Source organism: Echeneis naucrates, chromosome 1 (genome assembly GCF_900963305.1).
Source record: "Echeneis naucrates chromosome 1, fEcheNa1.1, whole genome shotgun sequence".
Lineage (NCBI taxonomy): Eukaryota > Metazoa > Chordata > Actinopteri > Carangiformes > Echeneidae > Echeneis > Echeneis naucrates.
In genome coordinates, this window is record NC_042511.1 from 24,307,819 (window position 1) to 24,334,736 (window position 26,918).

At 41.1% G+C, this 26,918-nt stretch overlaps 1 protein-coding gene across 2 annotated transcripts; it reads left to right on the top strand.

Annotated features, from left to right (window-relative positions):
• Window positions 1–1,053: 1,053 nt before the first annotated feature.
• ugt8 (UDP glycosyltransferase 8) lies at window positions 1,054–20,182 on the top strand. 2 transcript variants are annotated; one of them, XM_029510985.1, is made up of 6 exons: window positions 1,054–1,284; window positions 5,982–6,811; window positions 9,261–9,403; window positions 17,093–17,169; window positions 19,259–19,478; window positions 19,609–19,990. In XM_029510985.1, the coding sequence occupies exons 2-6, from the start codon at window positions 5,984–5,986 to the stop codon at window positions 19,988–19,990; spliced, it is 1,650 nt and encodes a 549-aa protein (XP_029366845.1). In that variant the 5' UTR covers window positions 1,054–1,284; window positions 5,982–5,983. The 2 variants fall into 2 exon arrangements, with proteins under 2 accessions (XP_029366845.1, XP_029366853.1); XM_029510993.1 differs by lacking the exon at window positions 1,054–1,284 and having other exon boundaries at window positions 5,984–6,811; window positions 19,609–20,182.
• The last annotated feature ends 6,736 nt before the right edge of the window (window positions 20,183–26,918 follow it).

The following is a 26,918-nucleotide window of genomic DNA, read 5'->3' on the forward strand; positions in this document are numbered from 1 at the left end:
TGTGCTGTATTTCTCTAAATAAATGAGCTGGTTAATGACGGAAGACTAAGCACTTTGTAGCACGCTCCTTATATTGATCCAGAGCACTCACACACATAAAGCACCTGAGCAGGTGGTTTAATAATGTTGCTCAGCACAACAGTTTGCTGTGGAGAGCTAATTATCTTGCTGATTATAGAGATAACTTACATGAAAAAGCCTTTTTGGAAAATAAGCTCGAGTAGAATAGAGTCCTGAATGGCACCTCCATCAGGAACTTTATCCTCCAGTGCTGAGTCATCAATCTTTTAGATGAACACACACACAGTGGATGAGACAAGCAAACAGGTAGTTGTGTGTTGTTTTTAGCGGTATCTCGTAACTGTAATTCAACATTAATAACTCCTTGATTGAGAGAAATATATTTGTGATTAGACACGCAATTAGTTAATTTCCAAAACTGAAATTTTGTTCAAGTCATTTATCAAACACAAATGCATACTATCTGGATCGTGGTTTCATTGTGAAATGAGAGGCTCTTAAATTTTCTGGCTTTTTTATAAACCAGATTTTGGATGGTTGAGACCAAAACAATGATTTAAAGATGGCAGATGTGGGCTCATGGAAATGGGGCATTTTGTATAAAACAAAAAGATTACCAAAGCTCCCCTTGGGGATAAAAGAAAGATGAGCCGGTACTTTGATTTTGAAAAAAAAAATAGATAGATCTGGAATATAAACAAGATCCAATACAGCCACCAATGTGTCCAATTCCTGGGGCAGAACAAATTTTAATAATAATAATAATAATAATAATAATAATAATAATAAAGCATTGCACCTTCCAATAAAGCGATGTCATTACTTTAAGCCAACAAAGGCAAATGTAAGTGATTTGCCTTTGTTGGTCTCCATAAACATCCCAACTGTTGACGTTATCAACACGGATGCGGTGGCAGAGTGGGACCTGTGTGGGCCGAAACCCCCCCACCCCCGGTGACTTTTAGGCAGCCAACCCTCTCCAGGTTTGTCCCTCTGCCACTCCCTTCCTGGCCATCTTGAAACGCCTCTCACTGAAAGACGCTGCGACTTCAATGTTCCCTCAGCCTGCGCACAATTATCCGGGGACTCCTTTTCCTCTGCAGGCGATTTAACTACGTGCTCATCACCTCTTTTTTTTTCTTTTTTCTTTTTTTTGTTCTGTTTTCTATCTCCGACATTTTTGAGCCCACTCAGAGGAAAAGCCAAACTCACCGCCCCCCCTTCCTCAGCTCAACCTGTGCAGTGCGCCGCCTGAGTGTGAAGGTAAGGCCGACTGTGGAGAGCCGAGCGCGTCTCAACAGGTGCAGCGCAAACAGCCTGCACTCCTCATCACTCCTTTTCTTTGGTCATTCTTCTCCGAGCTGCTTTCAAACAAGCAGGCTAAAGCAGAACAACTCCTCCGTACTATGTTGCCGTTGTCACTGAAGTCTCAGGTGAGACGAAACCTCCGGATACGCGTTTGGCTGTGCTGCGTTCACGTCCTTTCGCGAATTGGGGAAAAACAAGCAAACCAACAAATTCACCACTGACTTTGAATCTACACGTTCAGTTAATGAATTCAGCAGTGGATTGATTCTGGTGTGAACCTCTCACCACATGATATTTTGAGTATCTACAGTTGTTCCTACATTGCGTTAACACATAAGCCATTTTAAGCAGCAGTAGATTTATCAACATGGCACCCGCACCTTCATAATTTGGGTGTGTTCGGAAAAAAACAAACATTCCTTCAACCGTGTCAAGATATGCTGTCAGGACAGTTTCAGGGAGTTATGGCATCATGTCTCATATTTAATGGTCTCAAAATACTGTCGGGGAGCGCTTCATCGTCTCGCACTCCACACCGGCCGGTAAGTTTCAGACTAAAACCCGAACAAGTCAAGTGAACTGCAGATCCAGCTCTACCTGAGTCTGCACGTGTGGCAGCCCGCCCCAAAATCACCTGATGCGTGAAAAGGAGGGAAAAATCACTCAAGGCGAAAGGTGATCCTGCAGAAAACTCCGTGCTGTCGTCGTTTAAACACCAATGTGTGTTTTGAGGTGTGTCTTGCTTGCCTGGAGCATCTAAGGATAAAACTTTTTTTTTTTTTTTTTGGTAATGTGCCAGTGCAAACGTTAGTAGTAATGTCATTAGAGCAACTTCTTTGGGATGAATATATATATATATAGTGAAAGGGCATTTTATAGGATAGGATATGTTTCTGTGGCATTCATCGATAAATTATGTGAATAAGGTCCAGTGGTTTGTTTCTACTCTTTTATTTGTTTATTGGCTTCAAGATCTTAATCTTGGAAAGACAGATAACGCCCAACCAGTTTTTGTATGGTGATGCTGTGGTTTGGCATTTGTATGAGAGGAAATAGTAGAGAAAGTATGAGGGGAACAGGTCAAATGTGAGTAAGAGGGGCAGGAACTACCTCAGTTAGAGGTGAGGAGTAAATGAATGTCTGCTTTTTACAGTGAAAGCTGCGATGGACTCTGCCAGTTATTATGGGATAGCTGGTTGCTCGTGTTTGAGGCCTTGTAGGCAATCTGGCAAAGATGTGTCCGGTTAAAGTGTGGCCACGAGGTCTGAGTAGAAGATGGAATTAAAATAGTTTTTAAAAGAAAACATCTTACTTAATTGAAAATTGGACATGCTTCGTGAAATGAACGAGTCACGTTACCCCCTCCCTGTGATTCTCAATTATAGCCACTGTATGTTCTTTCTGCCAGATGTTGACTAAGCTTTTAGAGATGAGGGCACTCTGTGTTGCCATTATAAACACCTTCTCATGTGGCTTGGCACAAGAAAGTCGAGTGTTTTTCTTTTTTTTCCATTTTAGTTTAGTTTTCACCATAATTGAAGTTCAAAAGGACGTTAGCTTTAGCTACTCTTGTCTGTCTTGTCAAAGTTGTGTGGTAAAATTCCCATAAGGGCTCTACAGTTATTCAAATCATAATATGGCCAAGTGCAAAATACAAATAGTGGGAAGTGCAAAAGGGATGCTGTTTGTTTTTGGCAAAGGTGAAATTTGTCAGTGTACATTAATTTGTTGTTGGTGCCGTAAGTGTTGTGATGCTGACCAACAGTTCATATATATAACACGTTTAAAGAAGACTAAGGGCACATTATCGTGTTTAATAAAACAAAAACATTAACTTAAGCGAAAATTCTCAACCAAGAAGAGAGAGAAGAGAATTTTTTTTTTTTTTAGATCACACTAAACTTTACAGAAAGATAACCTGCCTGTCACAAACTCTATGATCTAAATTCATTAAAAAACTCTGTTTTGAAAAGTCTTAAAATTGGGTTATTTTGGAGGAAATATAGTCAAGATCAGTCTATCAGCTAAAATAAACAGCTCAGACTGGCTTGTCTTTCACTAAATACTAGTCCTTGTAAGTCGCTTGTTTCCTCTCATCATGGTGCCCTGAACTAATGAACCCCTGCTGTGTAAGCAGTGAGGCTGCTCCTCCTGCTGTGCTAAATGGAGAAAAATGTTAGTCTAGATTATGGTATTAGAGAGCAGTGATTACTGTGTAATTACAGTCTTGTGTCAGTCTGAAAGGGAGAGAATTCTTAATGTGGAAGCTGTAATTGGTTGAATTTTCCATAACACAACGGAAAGTTGCAACAGAAGCCAGTTAATATGAGATCATAATAGTTGTGGTTGGAGTTCATAATTGCTTAAAATGTTGCTTGTTGAAAGTGGTAGGTGGTTACACAATATTTCGCAATTTGTTTATATTCTTAGTTTTGTTCATGCTGTTTGGCACTCAACCTGCAGAACATGTCATTGTTTTGTTGAATGCACTGAAGTTGGAGAGTTTTCACAAGATATTTTTGGAGTTGTGCCATAAATCGGAAAGGACTAAAAACAGAAGCAGCTGTTTGTGTTTGAGCCGTTGACATATCAAGCAGGGCACGTAATGATCAGGCGCATTGATGCTCAGTGCAGTAAACTGCGTTACATTCCATAAGAAATGGACGATGAATAATTTTCATTTCGGCCAGTGTTATGATGCGCCGCTGAATTGCTGTATGTTAAGGACAGTTATTTATAAGTAATTCATTGTTGTCTATATATTTATTAACTATTGTAGAGGCCCCCTGCTGGCCATCAGGTGTCGGTAAAAGGTTCTTCCTTACAAACCATAGCATGGTTTTTTCTGCCGTCATAAAACTGTGCAATTTCTGTTTTTCATCCCCTGTTCTTCATTCAAATGGAGATTTTTTTTTTTTTATTCTATTAATCCAGCTAATTTGCCCGGGCCTCCCTGTGCGCTCGGTAACCAGACTCCATTGTTAGTAACTTAAGTCATGACGCATCACGGTCCTCAGGAGACAGCGGCTGGTTTCTATAGTTACCATCAACAGTCTGGGCCGAGAAGGGTCTGTAACGATATCCTCAGGACAATACTAAACAAAATGGTGACCACGCAGATTCCTCTTCCTATCAGGCCCAAGCTGTTTTGTGGAAAGAGCATCCATACTGAAGAGAAGCAGGTGGTGGATAAGTTATAATCGTGTTTAGATGCTCAGCAGAAATAATATTGACCATGCCATTTACAGACTAAAATGCAATGATACTGATATAAAAACAGTGCTCATCCGATGATAAAACACCACGTGAGAGATATCTTGTGTGGTTAACGAGCATTTAATCGCTTTTTAGCCTGATGACAGATCCAGCAACCGATTGGTGCCATAGTGGATGAGAGTCAGCGTAGGCCATGAACGGGTCACCAGTTTGACTGATGGAGGTGTAGAATCACATCAGTCTCATCTTAGTACCAACACCTACTCAGACACACCACCTTAAACTCCATGCAGTGCCCTGAAATGCACAAGGGGCCCGGTGAAGTTTAAATATAAGAGTCGTCTGTAGCAGTCCAGTTTATGGCTGACTACATGTCATGCTAACACACTTGTAATAGCAAGTGTACAAGCCCTTTCACTATGGCTTTTTTTCTGGCATCGTAACCTGGTGATCTCTATGGGTGTGTGATGTGTGCAAGGTCAGTGGAAGAATGAGTTTTTTATGCCAGAGCTCTAAAATAATAGCTTTATGAGATGTAATGCAGATTACATCTGCGGGAATGTTGAACAGTATCGTTTGCGTCATCGAGTTTTGCTGCACTAGAACATGAAGGATCTGTGTTTGTTCTCTCCTTTGCTTTGTTCTGTCCCAGGCCAAATCCACAATCACACTTTCTCCTACAAAAGCCATTCCTTAATAAGTAACAAGTAACAGCGTATGAAAGGGGAGGAGTTAGTCATTGTAGATTAAAAAAGAAAACAAAGAAAAGCACTGGATTATTGATGGCTCTCTGTAAGAGGCGGCAAGTGTTGACGATTAATACAAGTGAAAGGAAGAAAGGTGTAGGCATGTAGGGTACGGGCTATGACATGGAGCCTCGATAATGGCTCTTTGTGTTTGTGTTTGTGAATAGAGCGGCTGGAGGTTTAGAATGACGTTGGTGCTGCCCACACCATGTCAGTGACAGCTGTACTCAGTGAGGAGGGATGGAGAGGTGGAATTGAAATATGAGGAAAAGAAAGGCAAAGATTAATTAGGGCAGGTAAACCATTAAGGACATTGAACCACCCAGAAACTGAGAAATGGTATTCTCTGTCAGCAACACTACTCAGCACAGAGGACAAATTGAATTCTAATTTTTTAATTTTCAGGCGTGAATCAAAAGCTTTGATAGAAAGACTCAACGACTATATGAACCTGCCTCCTGACTGCATGAGGGATTTATGACCCCAACTATGAACATCTGATGAACTTTAAGCTTCTTTTGCAGGCCTATGTGACCTCTAACCTTATGTCAGGTTTATGATGATAAAACCTAGGATTTTTCTGTGCCCGTCGAAGAACACATTTGTATACTGACATATGTTTTAGTTTTTTTTTTGTTTTTTCTTTTTGACATCCTGCAGCTAACATTACCCCTTTCTTTATTATTCCAGCCATGCTACTACCCTCGTCACTACTCCTCCTCCTTGGCCTCCTCACCTGGAGTCCCAGTGCATCATGCTCCAAAGTAATTGTTGTCCCGCCCATCATGTTTGAATCACACCTCTACATTTTCAAGACTCTGGCCACGGCTCTACACAAGGAGGGCCATGAGAGCCATTTTTTAGTTTCAGAGGGTCGTGAGGTGCCACCTTCTCCTCACTATCACCTACAGCGTTATCCAGGGATCTTTAACAGCAGCACAGCTGACAGTTTCCTCCAGTCCAAAGTCAGCAACATCTTCTCAGGCCGACTGACATTTCTGGAACTGTTTGACATTCTTGAACACTACTCTCAGAACTGTGATGCCGTTGTTGGCAATGCTGAAGTAATGACCCGTCTCAAGGAGGCCAAGTTTGACCTGCTGCTGGTGGACCCTAATGAGATGTGTGGCTTTGTGATAGCTCACATCCTGGGAGTACAATATGCCGTGTTCAGCACAGGCCTGTGGTACCCGGCTGAGGTTGGTGCCCCAGCCCCGCTATCTTATGTTCCTGAATTCAACTCGCTGCTGACGGACCGCATGTCTCTGCTCCAGAGGATCACAAACACAGCTGTTTACCTGGTGCAGCGGTTTGGAGTTCACTATATTGCATTACCCAAGTACGACCGGATTATGAAGAAACATGGAGTGAAGCCTCAAGTGGCCATGGCTGATTTGGTGCAAGGGAGCCGACTGTGGATGTTGTGCACTGACATGGCTCTGGAGTTTCCCAGGCCCACCCTGCCGCATGTGGTTTACATAGGCGGCATCCTCACCAAGCCCCCCAACCCTCTGCCCCAGGTCAGTAATGACAGACAGACAGCTGAGAAGCACATGATGTGATAGGCCGAGGCAAGTTAGATATAAATGTGTTTTGTGTGTTAGTTGTGGTGTACAAAAGGCTGTGTTGTACTACTGACTCTCTGTGTGTCCCATTGGAGGATGTGGTAGAGAGGGATTAGTTGATATAAAAGGTTTCTGTGAAATTAATTTAGAAATAACACTATTAATAATAATAATAATAATAATAATAATAATAATTATTATTATTAGGTCCCTTTCTAAGATCCACAAGTGTTGCCAATGTCCTCCAATGTAGCACTGGAACATAAAATCAGGGCTCTGTGCCACTGACGACAAAAGCAGCGTACAACAATGGATAATTCATGGTGGCATTATGCAAATGCATGGTTTAATGGGAAGGCTTTTACACTGACTTCTACACTGGGAGGAGTTTATCCCTTAGTATTACATGCAAGTATGCTTTTTTTTTGCTGTGTGTATATTCAAAATGAAAGTTTTGTATTCTGCATATATTCTATATTCCTTCTCCTTTAGTTTTATTAACTTGCATACATTTATGAAATTTCTGTCCGGTGTTACTCATTTCTCAGATGAGCTAATTATTCCAGAGAGGTAGATGTGCTTATCTTTTGTTGGTGGCCAATTAGTTCAAGCACAATAACTGCACACACCACAGTTAATTTACTGGCACCCTATCTCATGCTTTACTCTTTGTATTGTGCACCAGCACCCCCACAGTCCTAACGTACTGACTGCTTCGGTACCTTTTGTATCCACCCTGGCTTGCCCCCATTGTCTCTCCTATCTCTTGGTATCTCTTATTATCACATTCTGCTACAAAGCGAGCCTTTATAGAGGATGCTGGGGTGAGGAAGGGCTTGAGTTGAATCAATACCGGTGTTTTTTTAGCTGAGAAGGGAGGGGACCCATGGAAGGCAGAGGCGGGCAGTGACGGGGGTTAGTCCAGTATTTGAATGCCTGGGGTGCGGGCTGTTGGTATCTACTGCAGAGGATTTTGGAATGCCTCTCAAGCCAATGGGGAGCATTGTGCCATGTTGTGTGGAGGGAGTTATAATGGAAGTGGAGGGAGAACGAGAGCATTGTTCTAGGCAGTTCTAGGCAGAGCGCTGGGGACACTGAGACTCTTTTATGGGGTCACTGAGGCTGCGTTGTAGGGACAGTTGGGTTACACTGCTGGGACACAGGGCCCAGTGTGCCCCATAGGTTGCTCCGTGCCAGGGCCGACCTTAGCTGCCGCAGCTGGACTGTTTACCCTGTTTACCCCCCCCCCACTCCAACATGGCTGCTCCCTCAACAGTCCCCGCCCACCATCACTCCATACGTCTTAAATGACCATTTTCAAAGAAGTATTTAACATTTAACTCCTGTCTTCCCAAATGCATGTGTGCACACACACATCCAAACATGCAGATGACTTATTCTGAGCCTTAACACCCTCTGCTGTTATAGAGGCTAACCATTCTCTCACTGTACTATCAACTGGGGGACCGAGGAGGAAAACTGGTGTCAGTGAGGTCCGATAACACATTCCCATTCATTTGAATGAAGTAATGACGAAGCATGGACATTGTTGCCATATTAGCTGAAGGATAAACTGTGAGGAAAAATGACTGTAAGTGACTCCTTTCTGTGTCTTGTTTCAGTTGTTTCTCAGTGAATACCTACTGCCTGGTAGGCCAAATGTGTGTTTAAAAAAAATAAGCTAATCTAGGAATATCAGAAGAAAATAATACTGCGCCATTAAAACGGGTGACTTTATGGACTATCTTGCTCAGGTCATTATATGAAATGTTGATGTATAATGTAACATTGGGCACCAGAGAGCAAAATGTAAGCTCAGCACATCGTTTCTTAAAAGTTCTGAGGCATTAAATTGAATATATTTAACAGCTCCATGCATTATATATTAGGCCTGTCTTGCTTGATAAACTTCCACTGTGGCAAGTTTTTACATTTAAAATTTCCTGGATTTGAATTTCAGTAGTCTACAGGGGAATGCTTTTAGGAGTGCTGTTAGTTAGACATTATACATATATAAGTGTTTTGATGGTTTTGATATCTTACCCTTCCGGCTACCATACTGCAATATTGTTAAAATGCTTTTGCGCTGTATACTTCTAGGCAAAGCTGTCAAAAAAAAAAAAAAAAAGAAAGAAAAAAGATTGTGTGTCATTATCACACATATTTTTCTGTAAATCAGAGCACAAATGCATTAGAACCCTCGAAACGTGTTTGTAGAGGAACAGTAATGTCTGGTTTTTGATCGGAAAGTAATCTAAAATGGAACTTATAATGCATTAAAGTAATGTCATACAGCCCTGTATTAAATGTGTCCACTTTCTAGCTCACGTCATTTATGTCAATATCTAAATGTAGGTTATGTTTTTTTTTTCCTAAGCTCTGTCTTTTCGTCCTATTTCTACAGGAGTTTGAGGCGTGGGTGAATGACACAGCGGAGCATGGCTTTGTTGTTGTGTCATTCGGAGCTGGGGTCAAGTACCTTTCCCAGGAAATTGCTCACAAACTGGCAGGAGCTTTGGCAAGGCTGCCCCAGCGTGTCATCTGGAGGTAAAGGATGTATTTTCTCACTGTCACTTCCACTGTACACATGTGTCAGTGTGACAGATGTGACCTTTTAAATGTAGATGTCTTCACGTTACAGATTTTCCTCCACTCAGTGCTGAGTGCTGACTCAGTGTTTATGTATTACTTTCTGTGAGGACCCCCATCATGCTAAATCTTTCTTTTTGGTGTGGTTAGTGCTGTTGCATCACAGCATGAAGGTTTTGGGGTTGGCATGTTCTCCCTGTGCCTGTGTGGGCTCTCTCCAGGTACACTGGCCTCTCCCCACAGTCCAAAGACATGATCCTTAGGCTAATGTCTCATATATGTGAGTGTGAGCATGAATGGTTGTTTGTGTCAGCCATGTGATCGATCCAGGGTGTCCCCAACCCCAACCCAACCCCCCCCACACACATGGATAGCTGCTATTTGACAGGGTTCCTCTCAGGCCAAAGTCCACATTCCTACATCACATTTGGTTTTGGCTGCTTTCTGAAGTTATCTGGTCGATCAAACAGCACTCAGCATTGAACGTATATGTGAGAGGGTTAGATACAGAAAGACTAATGAATGAACCGGGCACACATATGTTCATATTGTCTTTTAAATGTCGGACTCCAATGTAAACTGGTTGTGGCCTTGATGTGGCATGCATGGAGTTATACAGCACTTTGTATAAGGAAGTAAACAGGAAGAGGTCAGGAATAACAGACATGGAGGCTAAAGATGTTCGCCTTTACAGTTTAATATTTGTCATCTGGTGTCCCCTCTTTGACTACCTCTGTTGCTGCCATGTGCCCTGTTAGTTTTTATTTTGTTACTCCTGCCTGTGCACCATTATGGAAATCGTTGATCAAGAGTAAAGTAAAATTAACTTTGAATTTCAATATGGGTTGCATGGCCGTTGAGACTGAGGTTGCATTTAAAAAAAATCACATCCTGATAAATAACCACATATGAAACCGGCCCAACTGACTAAAGCTGCAGTTTCTGTGTACCCATGTATGTGTCATCATTTGTTGAGCATACATGAGTTTGGAGTGACTTCATGACAAAAGGCCCTTCACGTTTATCTTAAGTGTTTGTGCATCCCAGTGAGAGAGAGAGGTGATTGAAATCTAATCTTTAGTAATTGTTTCCACAGCACAAGTCCCACAGCACTTAAGATTGTCTCTGATGTGAATGGGGGAGGGGGGGTGAGAGAACAATGTACTACATTCTGGCTCAAATGTGCAAACAAGAGTAAAAGACTCATCCTAACTGGGGAGTCTTATTGCAGTTTATATAGTTACCGTGGTATGTCCAAGTACTGCAGAAGATACTATAATGGGGAATGCAGGAACAAAACTAATTGTATGCTGTCCTTAAACCTGACCTTTCTCTGGGTGTCCAGTTGGGTTTGTTCCTTTGTGTAGAGGTTGGTGGCTGTGTAACTTGTGCAAAACTCCACACTCAAACTTCTCACTGATGTCATGACCATGACGCGATGGCTAGATAACATTCATTTGGTGCGTCTCTGCCACTATAATTACGGTTTTAAAATTATATGTGTTTATTTAGTTTTGCTTTACTTAATTTTCACATGAAGTGGCTTTTCCCTCTTTTTGTGTGTGTGTGTGTGTGTGAATGATTTTTTTTTTTCATTCTTTACTCTAAACATTTTACCATTTTCATTAAAATTAATTTTAATTAAGACATTTCAATCGATCAAGTTAAATGCAAAACATTCACTTTTGTCCCCAAGTTATTTTTATTTTATCCTTTTATTTTAACTGAAATATTAACAATAAATAGGAATCATTATTATCCATGATATTGCCTTGTAACATTTTATTTTCATCTTGCCCAATATGAGACATCCAAGCATGTTATTTATTGGTATTAATAATTTCTTTCCCCAAGAAATAAATGTAACACATTCATAGTTGATAATATGAATAATAAACCAAATTAGTCTAAGGTGGGAATGCATCTATTGACTTTGATCTCCCATTTAAAAGGGAGAAAATTGAATCTTAGATTGAATATGAGAGTTTCCACAATGTTTAATTAGCCTATTTCCCACTTTTAGACCATCCAAATGGAAATAGTTGTGTGATCGATTTTCACTAGTTTTCCAGAAGCCTTTCTTCTGCACCTTTCATTTGAATGTGTGTCTGCAATTTTAATGCAAAGGAAACATTCAGAAATGTTTTGGTGTTTTCAAACAGAAATATGCGGTGCACAATAGTTGCCATGCTTCTCGAATGTGAGGTGTTGTAAAAGGTGGTTTGATGTACTGGCTGTTGTGCAGACAAAGAGCTGGGTGGAGTCGGTGGTGGGGATAAGATTGAGGTTTTGAGTCGCTCTTTGGAAACAAGAAGGTGGTTGTGAAAAAGCTAGCCATGAGTGTGGAAATCTTTGCAAGAAATTACAGTCTGGTATAACGAGGATGGCTGGATTTCTGTTGGCATGCAATGCCTTTGTAGTACTTTGTGAATAACTATCTTTTTAGGATAGTAGATTTCAAAGGCTACTGAATCATCAGTCTGTTCTGAAGCACCAACCTTTGATAATGAAATATCAAAGTCAATCTTTACATGTGGGTATTTTATGAGGTCTACAGCTGAAGTGAGGCAACAATGTTATAGTTGTAGCTGTAATCATTAAATCTTTGTTGACCCTAAGACTTTGTGTGTGACATAGACTGGGAATACATCTTCCAGTGACCCTTTCGAACTAAGAGGATGGAAAAGGAAGAAGGCTGATGAGAGGGACAGAGACGAAGCCAAATGAATTGTGTCATTGATAATTGGCTGCATGAATGCAGTCTTTGATTGGCAGAACAGTGAATTGGTGCTTTGTTGAAGAGAGATAAAAGAGTTTGGGTTAGGAGGCAGAGATGAACAGATGGGGGTTGTAATGTAGCGTTGCATATGCATTGTGTACAACATTTGTCGGAAAATGCTTCCGCGTACACATCCGCTGACACCAGCTAACGCATTCACAATACAGTAGACGTTCGCCATCACCAGAAGAAGACAATAAGTTAAAATCTAAATCTTTGACTGAACAAAGAAAGCAAATTGTGTTTTGTTTTGCTTTTTTCAATTGGCTGCATAAATGAATTAATACATTAACAAGAAAAGATAGATCGATAGAGATGCTTTATTGATCTCCAAGAGAAATTCACAATTTACAGCAGCTTGACAAGAGAAAAGAATAGTAATTAAGTAACTAGAAAATTCCAGGGAAATTTTGAAGTGCCATGGGGCTCGTCGCCCCGGACAAGCAACCCACGTAGCGTCCTGCGTTCAAAAGGCACCCCGATCGCATTTCGGTTTGGAGAACGGATTGCGTTAGATTCAGTTGTTTGCCAGATATGACTATGACCTGGATGAATGGGAATATGCACGGAATGAGCATGAACAAATGAGTCTGCTGAACGTAGTATGTTTAGTAGGGCCCTCCTAGCCCATATATATGGGACAGATGTGTAACGATCAGTGTTTCCAGCTCCTCTGTAAGGAAAGTCAATCAATCCATGAATTATTCTTTTGTTATTTTTTCGTGCTTCTCTCAGTCAAGTTAATGAGCAGCTCCAATCTGGCTTTGACGAAAAAGTGATTTGGGCAACTCCCTTGAGTGCTCGTAGTTTCAAAGGTTGTTTGTCTCTGTGTGTCTGTATGTCTGTATATCAGTGTCATGACCCGGCCCGAAGGAGATAACAAAAGTGGGAGAGGCACGGTGCAATGCCAATAGAAAAATAGATTTATTTGAATAAATCAAACGCAGGTATGAAGTGTGGAAGTCTGTGGTATTAGTCATGCATATGTGGGTGCAGTGATCATGTAAAATGTGGTGTTGTGGTGCGAAAATGAATAAACAGCCAAAGGAATCAAAAGTATGGTGCTGGCGAGGAGGAAGGGAGAGAGCTGTTGGCAACTGATGCTTTTATCATCTGGAGCACCGGGCCCAGGTGTTCCCCAATCAAGTTGATTACATCAGCTGATTACCTCGAGAAAAAACAAACTATTACGTCACCAAAGAGGAAAACCCGCAACATCAGTCTCTGTGTGTGTGTCTGTATATCAGTCAGTCTGTGTGTGTCTGTATATCAGTCTCTGTGTGTGTCTGTATATCAGTCTGTCTGTGTGTGTCTCTGTGTGTGTCTGTATATCAGTCTGTCTGTGTGTGTCTGTATATCAGTCTGTCTGTGTGTGTCTGTATATCAGTCTCTGTGTGTCTGTATATCAGTCTGTCTGTGTGTGTCTGTATATCAGTCTGTGTGTGTCTCTGTGTGTGTCTGTATATCAGTCTGTGTGTGTGTCTGTATATCAGTCTGTGTGTGTGTCTGTATATCAGTCAGTCTGTGTGTGTCTGTATATCAGTCTCTGTGTGTGTCTGTATATCAGTCTGTCTGTGTGTGTCTCTGTGTGTGTCTGTATATCAGTCTGTGTGTGTGTCTGTATATCAGTCTGTCTGTGTGTGTGTCTGTATATCAGTCTCTGTGTGTGTCTGTATATCAGTCTCTGTGTGTGTCTGTATATCAGTCTCTGTGTGTGTCTGTATATCAGTCTGTGTGTGTGTCTGTATATCAGTCTGTGTGTGTGTCTGTATATCAGTCAGTCTGTGTGTGTGTCTGTATATCAGTCAGTCTGTGTGTGTCTGTATATCAGTCTCTGTGTGTGTCTGTATATCAGTCTGTGTGTGTGTCTGTATATCAGTCAGTCTGTGTGTGTGTCTGTATATCAGTCAGTCTGTGTGTGTGTCTGTATATCAGTCAGTCTGTGTGTGTGTCTGTATATCAGTCTCTGTGTGTGTCTGTATATCAGTCTCTGTGTGTGTCTGTATATCAGTCTGTGTGTGTGTCTGTATATCAGTCAGTCTGTGTGTGTGTCTGTATATCAGTCAGTCTGTGTGTGTGTCTGTATGTCAGTCAGTCTGTGTGTGTCTGTGTGTGTCCTGCAGTCTAACACAAATGTCTGTAGTAACAGCTGATCAGCAATCTGATGACATCACTGACTGCAGCTGTGTGTGTGTCTGAGCAGTTCAGTTCAAATTTGGTTTGTCTGACAGTTAAAGTAAAGACATTTTTCAAGAGAGGACAAGAATCTCTACAACTTTGGAGAAAATGAAGCGCGTACCTGAAACAATGTGCCCGTGAGGGCGATTTACAGATAATTTTTTCGATAATGATCAGCTCACCGACACACTCTAACTGAGGTTTCCTTCACTCTGACCACCAACATTCAATACACACACACAGGAAGTAAAATTTTCAGCAGAAATGAGGTGAAACGAGGACGACACTTGAATTGTGATTGTGTAATCAGCGTAGCAGCTATCATAAAGCCGTTTGTCACCAGCAGAGTTCTAAGTTTTGTGACCCGTTAAAACATTGAACTGCATTTCTGTGACAAAGTATGACAAAGTGTAGCTCATGCTTCACAGGTTGATGAATGATTAAGAAAATCACGGCTAGAAGACTCTAAGTTTCTAGCCGTGTTAAATGAGACTCAGGAAACGAAGGTTATACATAAATGGTACCAATGTATTTAGATAAATTGAAAATAAACAACCAAATGAATAACCAAACAACAAAACCAAGAAAATCAGAACAGCCATAGACAAATTCCAAATATGATCCAGATTGTTCTCTCTGTTACTTAACTGTTACTTAAAATACCAGCAATTAGTTCAGTTCATTCACTTAGCAACTACTCAATACAACCCCAGATGAAATCTCTGTCACTCATTTGATACCTCCGACACAGGTTATAATGTTGTATCATGCAAGTCCAAGTCCAAAAAAAGTCTCATGAGTCACAAGGAGATTGGATGGGTATGAGGGGAGTAGGACTGTGGCTGGATCCGGCCACAGCAGCAGGAACAGTGTCTCTGGTTTCCTGGTTTCTTCAAGCTCGCCATCAAAGGATTCCCAGTACAGGGAAAGCTGGCCTGTACAAACACAGGCTCATTGTAATACATGTGGCTACTGTGAATCACATTCATTCAATCTCAATAAATTCAATACATTCACCCTGAGTTATCAAACATAAGTGCACATTACTGAAAATAAACAGAATTATTTACCTTAACACCATTTATCTATTCGTACTAGAAACAAACACAGCCGTACCAGGAGCGAATAATACAGGCTAGCGTTAGCCGCTAGGCTACCCAAACTAACAAGTTCTCATAATTCAACAATTAATAAACATATTTCAATATCACATATATTATCAGATGGGCTAAGAGATCATAAAACAAAAGCGAGAGTTCACACAATCACAGCAGGGACGAGTTATAATTGAAGCAGGCTAAAAACATATCCGTGTTACTCACCGATTCGAGAGATCAACTGCCTTTCAGGCGTCACAACGTGGTTCAGCAAACGTGGACACGACACATCACTGATTAACCAACACCTACGTCTACATTTAGCCAAAAAATTATTTGTCTTTGTACAGTTTGGCTGTGAGCTCGAGTTTAAAATGAAAATGACGCTTCTCTCACTCTAGTTAACGAGCAGCTGCACTCTAACTTTGAGGAAAAAATGTGATTTGGACTGCTCCTTTGAGCGCTCGTAGTTTGAAAAGTGTACTGTTAAGGAGAAAACGGTTTGATGTTCTGGGAAAAGCACAAGATTTCCTCCGTTCGAATGTCATTTCTGTATGAGAGAAATGGTATGAGAGAGCTAGGTGACTGAGAAAATAGTCCAATTCATTTCCTATGGAAAATGTTGGCAGTTTCTTTGGGAATAACTTTGGTAAAAATAGGAATCGTGGCACTAAAAAAACAGCACACTTCTCCTGATCGATCCGCACGTTTTGATATATACATTGTTGGGCTTTTCTCAACGCCGCAGGCCGCATTAATTGCACAAAAGTGACGGAATAATAAATAAATAAGCCCGTGGCTCTAAATTAAGAGGCATGCAAGGTGCTAAGAGAGTTAATGAAAAGGAGGACAATAAGAACTCTTAATGCATTTTACATAATGCTATCAGATAAGGCTCACCTGTGCAAAAGCCACCAAATCCATCCAACCCGTGTTTAAGTGTCCAAACAGTCAAAAGCACTTAAAAATAGTCACCAATGGATAAAGTGCTCTCATCACTGTAGTTTGAAGAGAAGCCACATTGAGTCTCCAAATAAGTGTGAGTCACTTTATAGTGGCATCCATAATTTCAACCTTCAGAAATGAGAGCAGCTATACACATTTGCTAACTCGGCATTACGGTAAAACGCGTATTTGTGCATTGTACTTATTGCAACCCCACATTTGCAACACTGCATTGTGGGAATGGATGGTTATAGTGTACATCAGTCTCCTCGTTCAAGTCATCAAGAATGTCAGTGTATTTCTCTCATGAGACAAATCACACCACTGTAATGAAGAGTATACGGAGGGGATGCTTTTCAATTTTTACATGACTGGAAGGCTGGATTTAATAATGTCACTGCTTGTACCAATAGAGGGAATTAGATTATTTAGTTGTGTGTAATTGTGTGATAGAGAATTCATTTTAAATCCAATTGTTGGCCATGACACTGTGACTACGGAAATATAGCAGTTTCATTCACAAAGTTAGATACTAGGACTTTCCTTGTTCACTCACTGCAATGACCATTTGACTTGTTTGAAGGAGATGTCAGCAGTGCCGTTATTTTCTTTGTCTTGCTTCCTTCATTATCTTCTTGCTCTCCTCAGATTTTCTGGAGTTCCTCCCAGTAACCTTGGCAGCAACACTAAGCTCGTTGACTGGATGCCTCAAAACGACTTATTAGGTGAGAAAACAAAACAGATGCCACATAACACATGAATGTGACCTTATTGTTCACATATGATTATTCGGATTGGTTTTGTTAAACCTTATTTTATGGTGGTTTTCTTTCTTTTGCTGCAAAATATAACTGAAATAAATTTAACAGTTCTTCTGCATACGCCTGGTTCACATACTTATAATGCAAGATGTTCCTTAGGATGTTGCTGTTATTTTTGTGTGAGGGTTCCTCCAATTTCTGCTGAATAAACTCAAGAGTGCTTAGAATGTGGATGTGTAAGCTACTTTATGCCTGTCAGAAATGATGAATAGGCAACACCAAGCAGATATTGACAGACAGCGGCGTATTCTGCAGTATAATAACATTTTAGTTAGTCCAGAGTGCAAGTATGGAGACAGTCTGGCTTTCTGGTTGCCCAGTAATACAGTGCTCAGCGTAAATGAGTACACCCGCTTCAAAAAGTAACATTTTAAACATCACATCAACATCAACACATCAACACATCTCAATGAACACAAAAGCAATTTCCAAAATGTTGACAAGTTTAATATAACATCTGTTTAACATGAAACTAAGGCTAATAATATCACTTAGAGGGGGGAAAAAAATAATTTTTACTCAAATTAGGGTGATTAAAAACGAGTACACCCCACTGAAAGTCTCTGGAGCAAAGCTAAATTTTAGACTGCAAATGTCTAATTTAACAAGAATCAACCACAGGTAAGTCTAATTATTTATTACACAGGTGTCCAGTTGACAGCTGACTATAAAAGGGTGTTACTTAAAGAAAACCTCTTCCCATTTCATGTTGTCAGCGATGGCAAATTGAGGTAACTATTTCCCGTGACACAATGTGGCGTACACTGCAGAGGAATGGCATGCATGGGTGCCGTCCATGAAAGAAGCCTTTCCTAAAGCTCAATCATAAAAAAGTTGAAGACTACTGGGACTCTATACTCTGGAGTGATGAGACCAAGATAAATGCTTTTAGACCTGATGGCTTCAGAGCTGCATGGCGTCAGAAATGGGAGGAATACACAGAAAAATGCATGGTGGCTACAGCGAAACGTGCTGCTGGTGTTGGGGAGCCGCATTTCATTGATGGCATCATGAATTCACAGATTTATTGCTCTGTACTGAAAGAGAAGATGCTGCCATCACTCTGTGCCCTTGGTCGTGGTGCTCTTTTCCAGCATGACAATGATCCTAAACACTGAAGAAGAACAGGGTGAACGTGAATCAGTGGCCAAGTATGTCTCCTGATCTGAACCCATTCAAACACCTAATCGAAGAATGGAAAAAAGATTGATGTTGCAAAATGTCGCCAACTTGTTCATTCCATGCCAAGAAGACTTGGTGCTGTCATTAAAAATCCGGCCTTACAAAGTACTACATGTGCAGTTTCTGTTGTGGGGTGGACTTATTTTTGCATCAGCCTAATTTGAGAAAAACTGAAAAATGAGTAATCTAAGCTATATTATTAATCTTACTTTCATGTTATAAGTTAAACAGATGTTATATTAAACTTCTTCTTAGCAACCTTTTGGAAATAGTTTTTGTGTTCATTGAGATATTGTTTAAAATGTTACTTTGAAGGGGGTTTACTCATTTACTCACTCTGAGCACTGTGTATGTTTTAAAGGGGCAGTTCACCACAAAACGTTAAAATGGATCAGCTTTATTGTGTTTAGCCCTACATAAGTGCATTTGAATTACTGCATTCAAGGACCCAAATAGTCATAAAATAAAAAACATAGAAAAAAGGTATAGCATCATTCCCAACCCAATAGCACAACATGTTTCTCCTCTCTCTCTTGCAAAGAAATAAAAGATGCTTATGATCAAAATCCCTTCCTCGTAGAAGCACCGACGAGGGCATTTTGTTAATTAGACCGCCTAAATAAAACACATATACTCACCACTCACCTTCATCAAGCCACAGTCTGATACTGCTGAACGTGCAGGAGTTTGGAGGCTCTATATATACACACTCTAAGTAATGAAAAATAATGCAATGCTGCAAAACAAGTGTTCTGTCAAAGCAAAGAAACTTCCACACAAAATAAAATCTCTTATGCTTTCTCTCAATTAGGGCACAGCAATACCAGGGCCTTCCTGAGCCACGGTGGGCTGAACAGCATCTACGAGGCGATGTATCACGGGGTGCCGGTGGTAGGTGTGCCCCTCTTTGGAGACCACTACGACACCATGACCCGTGTGGCCGCCAAAGGTATGGGAATCATGCTACACTGGAAGTACATGACTGAGGAAGACCTCTACACAGCCCTGAGCAGCGTCATTAAAGATCCCAGGTTAGATTCCTGAGTCACAGTTTATGTACTAGTGTGATTGCTTTGTATATTTGCATTATTGATCTTTTTTTGTTACAAGTTGTTGTGACTTGTTTCATTGTGTCCTTGTACGCTCTGTTTCCATCTGAAGGTACCGCCAGCAAGCACGTCTCCTCTCCAACATTCACAAAGACCAGCCAGGCCACCCCGTGACCAGAGCCGTCTACTGGGTCAGCTACATCCTCCGTCACCATGGCGCCAACCACCTGCGCTCTGCTGTCTACCATGTTTCCCCCTACCAGTACTTCTTGCTCGATGTGATTGTCACTGTTGCAGGCGCCTTGGCTCTGACTTGGTTCGCCCTGCACCGGTTGGTACGATTGCTAAGGGGGAAGGTCGGGGATCAGAGCAGAGGAGCTGCTAACGTAAGGGATGATGGAAACTTGGCCAATGGACATTGCCATAATGAGAGCATGGCCAATGGGAAACACAAACGCAATGGCTCCTTGAAAAACGAGAAGAAGATGAATTAACATTTTGAATGGCCAAGAGGGACGAGGAAGAAGTTGCCTCAAGGACACAGCTCTAGGTTTAGAGAGCTTGTAGAGAAAGTTCTTAGGTCTGTGTCACGAGGCAACTGCTACTCAGTGAGCAAGAGGCTACAGGACAGAGCGAGGCATCGGGTGCTCAAAATCTGTGTGTGTGTGTGTGTGTGTGTGTGTGTGTGTGTGTGTGTGTGTGGGGGGGGGGGGGGTGTGTGTGGGTGGGTGGGTGTGTGTGGGTGTGTGTGTGTGTGTGTGTGTGTGTGTGTGTGTGTGTGTGTGTGTGTGTGTGTGTGTGTGTTTGTGGGTGTGTTTGGGGTGTGTTTGTGGGTGTGTGTGTGGGTGTGCACTCAGGCGAATTTAACAAAAACTCTTTAACAGCAGCTATAGCAACACAACACCAAATTGGAAAGTCTTTGAGAGTGAAACACAAGACACATTGGAGGGCACTGTTTCTTTACACATCTATCTTCTTTCCCGCCTGTTCTCTTTTGTCTTCCTGCCTTCTTCACCATTGGAAGGATGATGAAGAGGGGAAATCCGGAGCGCCAACCCCTTATCCCCAGAACAAAGCAAGAAAACAAACAGATTGATTTTTAGGATTGATGAAATGTTTAGGATTTTAATGTTTTTAACTCCAAATTCTGCTTCAAAATGTGTCCAATAAACTGTAAATAGAGGACAAATCTATTTATTACTGTAAGAATACATTTTAATTGTGGATCTTTTGAACCTTTTCATTTGTTTGATGTAATAGTAGTGTGATAGCATGATGATCGCACTCTCCACTCAGCCAACATTGGTACGACACTGTGTCCTTCATTGTTGGCATGTTAACAAAACAAAAACTGGGAGCAGTGATTATTGAAAGCATGTACAGAGCTGTCTCTCTCATCCTCAGCACAAAGTTAAAGATATTTTCCCTTTTCACATGGTGGTACTTGTGGCCGCGCTGCCAGTTTGTTCTCGTGGCAAGTGTTTCCAGATGCAGAGATAGATCTGAATCACCTGACCAGCAGGGATGGGTCAGAGCGCGACCGATTCAACATTATTCTCTCCTTCTGTCCTAATTCTGTACCCTTCACCTATTTATTATTTAATAATTTATTACTTGATTGCCATGATTAGTGCTACATTTGACTTTGTGCATCATACCTCTTTGATCAGTTTGTTGGATAATGTCTAACATGTTGCAGAAGCTAGTTTTAGACAAAACTGTTCATCCAATGTTTCACTTCTGAAAGTTTAAGACTTAGCCCTTGAGCTGCATGTGCAAACTAGGCAGAACGTATATAATTACGCTAACGTTGTGTGAGAAAGATTCACTTTCAATATGTGGCCTTTTTATAATGCAAATATTTGTCTATGCTGTATGCCTGAATACTGACCTGTGTGAGTGCTTGTGTGTTTTACGTCACTGCACAGCTTTAGTTGGAGTGTATGGATGAAACAAAGCAGTTGAAGTATGTTTCAGCCCACTGAGAGTCACGTAAAAAAAATTACAGGCTACAGGAATTTTGTCATCATTGATGCCCAGGCATGGGTTATTTTCTTTCAATAAAACTGAACCGGCCCTCAGTTGCTTTAAAAAAAAAAAAAAAAAATCTGTATAATTTCATATATAATTTTAGTCCTGTTTCTTGGGTGGCAGTAAGCCACCATGTCCTTTCATTCTAAATGCAGATGGAGGAAAAGTGTAATAGGTTGACATGAAAGGTGAACTTCACAACTTCTACAATGAATAACAATGTGTCTAAATGACACGGATCCACAGTGTGAAATCCTCTTTCCTTGAGTCCCTGTCAGTGAGATCAAAGTACAGGGCGAGCTAGAAGGGTATCTTTGGTGTTTCTAGAGATTCAGTATCTTGGTAATGGACACCTCAGAACGGCTCGTGGGCATGGGGCATAAAAATCTCATGAACATGACGCTTCCAGACTTTGTTTGCTATTTGTCAAACCACTAAGCGACACTTATTGTTTTCCTTTTTGTTCCAGCAGTGTTTCCCTAATTAACAAGGCCTTGGATGAAAATCAGCAAAATCACTTTAAAGGAAATTGAATGAAATTTCCTGTTAACCAGTTGTTAAGGAGTCAATACTCAACCAACATGCTCTTGCATGATAATTAAGAAGAGCTTCATGATCTTTTTTCTCTGTGAGCTACAGTCAAGCCTGCACAGCCCAACCCAGCTAAGTTGAATATTATATAGATTTTTATACTTGAATCATCATCACCAGTAACAACTCAAGTCGTTGGGTATCGGTGGGCCTGCAGCTCCTTTGCAAAGCTATGACCAGGGTTAGAAAAAAAAATAGTTGTGAAGCTCATATATATATATGAATTATTTCAGTATTAATGTTCATATAGTTTAATGCCCACCCATGCCTGTCCTTCTAATTCTCTCGTACGTCTCTGTACTTACGCTTTGGTCTGACGTCTCTGTCTGGTGTTTGTGTTTCACCAGCTTGAATAATTTTCTTTGTTCTCTCTTCACTTGTGAACTTCCTTGTTCCATTTGTCAATGTCTTCTGTCTTACTCTTAACTTCCTGGTGTCGTGCAGTTTTTCATTTTCACCTATGCCTTTCTCCTCCTGCCTAAAAATTTAGATGTATCCATTTACAGACATTTTCTTTTTGTTTTGTTTTATAACCTTTTCGTTTTACTTAGATTTAAAAATTACATTAAGTCCTGTCATGTGTGTTCATGTTGTAAATAGAACAATGTAAACAAAATACTAATGCTGAATAAAAATTAAATACTTTGTTTGCAGAGATGATTGAAACTTTTTTCCTCAAAATGTGTCCATGCTGCCTAGTTTGTAGTGAAATTTGAACATGAAGTAGAAAAGTAGAGGAAAGGTTATAAAAATAGTGGCCAAAGTATGGTCAATCACTCAACATATTTATACTTGGTTGCATGTTATCGATACCCACGGCATGACAGCAGGGCCCAGATAGGCACGCACAGTTTTTGAGACCCAATGAGGCTGATGTAGATTACAGCAGTTGATGCAGCCAGTCTCAGTCTGATTGGAGACGTAGATGTTTTCTGTCTGGAGCTGTTACCAAGCAGCAAGAGGTTTCGTACGTATCAAGTGGTAGAATCATCTATAATAGCCAACTGTACACACACAGGCACACAAGCTGGTTGGGTGGATAGGGTTATCTAATGCTGTGTGTGCATGCTGAGTGAGGCTGGGGTAACAAAACACCCAGCTTGGTACCCTGCCTCACTCACTTGCCCTGTTAATTATTCATACCCCCTGCAGGGGCCTCCAGACCTCATGCACCCTCAGACACACACACACACACACACAAGTCAAAAGCATCTGCAGGTATGTTTAATTTACATTCTTGAAGTTGTTTTCTTGTTGTTGCTGGTGGCCAAATTGGGCTCCGCTCTGTTCCCTTAAACAGGAAGAGGGAGAAAAAAGAAAAATAGAAGGGAGGCCTCTGCTGATGTGGAATCTGATATCGCAAAAAAGCACAGTGGGCATCATTCATGGCATCCTCCATTCATTGTCAGTCTCCACTCCCTCTTCAGTGCTTGTAAGTGCCTATTATTTACCTTCATCAGGAGCAATTAACCACTTTGTGTTGAACTAAGTGAGCTTACTAAGCCAAGTGATGGAGTTGCCAGTGGGTTGATGGCAGGCTGTGCTCTAAACGTCTGCACAAATACGTCCAGATTCCTTCTATAAAAATTAGATGTGCCATGGGATGTGCGCACTACTTGTGTGTAGTTTAAGGATTCGTGCCAATTTCAAGATTGTTGATTTAGCCTGTGCAAGCTTTAAGGAACGATGGTCTTGCTTGGTCTGCCTTCTTCATGCATCTCTGTCACAGCACATATTTTTCTTGTGCTGTATAAGCTTAGAGGCATATTTTATTCTTTTTATGTTTGACAGACCCTCCCACCACTAAATCAAATAAATCCAGAGCTAACCGATCTTGACACAATGTATATTTATGCATAAAATCAATGACATCAATCTAAAATAAAATGTCAAGTCAAGTAAAGATGGGCTCAACACACTGTGAAAAACAGCCTTATCTTCTCAAGGGTGGATTGATCTACCAGATTGTATGATTTTCCTCGTACTCTTAACTTTCACATTTTCTAATTTGTACCGAGCTGCTGTGAAACCATGCGAGAAACAGCTTTGTTCCCTTGAACAAAAATAGTCTAAATCCTAGCACATATTTTGGGATATGGCTGGTCTGATTACAGCAGAGTGAGGTGCTAAAGTGTGTGCAGTATGTAGTTTGCTCTTACAGCTAAAAATATTTGCTTTTCTTCACAGAACTCTGAGCTCAGAAGCTTTCGCTGCGTGTTGCTTTGTCACCCTTGAAAAGAGGACACAAAGAACAAGTATACAGTCATTTTTTGTATAAAATGAGTGGACTCATCGTCATCAGAAAAGCTTGTGAAAATTTTAGGCTTCATTCACATTTTGTCTTCCATCGACCTTTGTTGTCCTTTTTAAGTCCAGTGAGAGGTAGAACGTAGTCCCAGTCGTGTGTTTCATCCTCTGAACGTAAAGGCTAGGATAAATGCAATCGAGGGCAGTGTCTGTTTAATTACAAAAAAAAAAAAGGAGAAACAAAAGGTATGTCTATCCAGTTTCATAAAGCGTCAGACAGACTGCATGTTAGCCTCAAGTCCAGTAGAGGGCAGTAGTATTCCAGATTCAAATGTCGTCACCTTATTCCTCACTCCCTCTCTCTTATTGTTGCTCGTATTTTTTTTTCTTTCTTTTTATTCTTCTGCTTTGGCCAATGGCTGATTGACCCATTGACTTAAGTTCCAACTATTAAAAAGGTCTGAGTTCTGATGCAAACATCTTGCAGCAGCTGCTGTGTACGTGTGTGGTTTCTTGTGGTCTCCTGTGTGGAGGTGGACTATTTTTGTCAGGATAGTTGAACTGTAAATCCTTCCCTTTCAAGATCTCCAGTCCCAAATGCTGTGCGACAGATGTGGCCATGAGTGGGTTGACAGAAACCTTGGTGGAATTCATTTCAAACACCAGAGGCCTTCAAGCACTGTGTGTGTGTGTGTATGTAATATTTCAAACGAAAGCTAAATGATCTGTGTAGAGAAACAGACTCCTTTCTGCAGCCTCAAAGATGAAGTCTCAAAGAGATGAATGGAGGTAATAAATTGCAATAAGCCAACGTAATTGACATGTGCTACGTTTGTGCATGCAGGCTGAATGTGTGTGCACATGCTTATAAAGATGTGTGTGTGTGCTGTTTTTGTCAGGGTGTATGGGATAGATGGAGTCCTGTCACTATGTCACCATGGAGATAAGAGAAGCCTGACAGCAAGGGACAGAGTATGACAGCTTTTATATCAATCATTGTGACTTATAGCTGCGTGAGTGTCTGTGTGAGTCTGTGAGTGTCTGTGTGAGTCTGTGTGTGTCTGTGTGTTACAGGTTCGGAAAGGATATTAAGCTGGAATCAAAAATAAATCAATGTCATGTGGTTTGTATGTCAACAGACCAGCTGTTGTCACTTTGGCCTCACCTCTTGCTGTAATCTCTAAACTCCTGTGACCACACTTGGACACACACACACACACACACACACACACACACAGCCATGCCGCAGTGACACACAGACAGATGCCAGTGTTTGTCACCCATCTCTAAGTGCCTGGTCAGGACCCAGGAGGAGAGGGTGGGCCAAATGTCATTCTGGCACAAAAATCTCCATCTTTCAGCTTCTCTGGTCTAATTCTCTCTCTCTAATTGACTCTCTGCTCCTTCCTGCATCATCTCTGAATTCCTTTTCCTCCTCTCAATTTATCTCTTTTTTCCCCCTTCACCTGCAATTTCTTCCCGCGTCCTTTTTCCATGAACCTTCTCCAAACATCGTCCAACCCGGAGTCTCAGTGAGTCTCTAAGCTGATGCAGCGTATCTGTGAGGAATTGGGAATTCAATTGGAGAAAATCAGGCTTTTGAGTTTTCAGCCAAATATTTAATTATGGGAGTGAATTATGGCTGTGTCGTTGCGGGGACACAGCACAGAGGTAATGTGACTAAGTAAACAATAAATAAGCACCAAATAAACATAAAGTCAATGCCATGCTTGATTAGAAAGGTAACACCCACTGTTGCCCTGGCTAAACCTCCAATGTTTCCACCCTATGGTGTGTGCTGTGGTGTTTTAATTCCTGGAAACATCGCTAATATTATCTGAATCACTTGCCAAGCATAGTATTTCAGACAGTAGCTGGGAGAGAGGCCAGTAGTGAGATAGGAAGATATAGAGGGGGAAGGAGGATAGTAAGATAGAAATCTGACCTCCACGGAGATTAGGCACTGACCTCATGGGCCTGCTGTCTGCCCTGATAAAGAAGCAGGAAGACACACACACACACACACACACACACATCCATCGCTTATTTTGAGCTGAGTAAATCATTCGATCCTTATCAGTTGTTCATTCATTTCATTTCTCTCGTGTCTCTTTCGCTCTAGTTTTCTCACTTTTCATATTTCTGCCCATTCTCTCAGTAGTCAAGAAAGAAGATAATCTTGCTATGATCTGTTCTCAGGATCTGTTGTTCACACTGTCTCTTTCTTTTTCTTTGTCCATGGTGAAAATAATTTATTTCAGAGTTCAAACAAGGCAAATTTTGCCCATGCTGATTTTTTTTCCAAATTCTCCTAATCCAGTCGATCTCTTCTTCACACTGTTTTTACCTATTACAGTAAGACACAGCACAGAATGAAAACAATCAATGATATATTGTATCTGAACAGCTATGTGCACCACCGAAGTGGCTACAATGGACATCAATCTGTATTAAATGATGCTGACGCAAAATTTCAAAAAGCCGAGCCCTTTGCCGCTGATGTACTCCTGAAGGCCTCCTCTGATGTCGAGTAAGTGTGTTACCAGACTTGTC

Excerpts from the sequence above, each read along its gene's own strand:
- ugt8 (XM_029510985.1), top strand. The coding sequence starts at position 5,984 with ATGCTACTACCCTCGTCACTACTCCTCCTCCTTGGCCTCCTCACCTGG. Across the intron at positions 6,812-9,260 it reads CCCCCAACCCTCTGCCCCAG|GAGTTTGAGGCGTGGGTGAA; the intron begins GTCAGTAATGAC and ends CTATTTCTACAG. Across the intron at positions 9,404-17,092 it reads CCCCAGCGTGTCATCTGGAG|ATTTTCTGGAGTTCCTCCCA; the intron begins GTAAAGGATGTA and ends TGCTCTCCTCAG.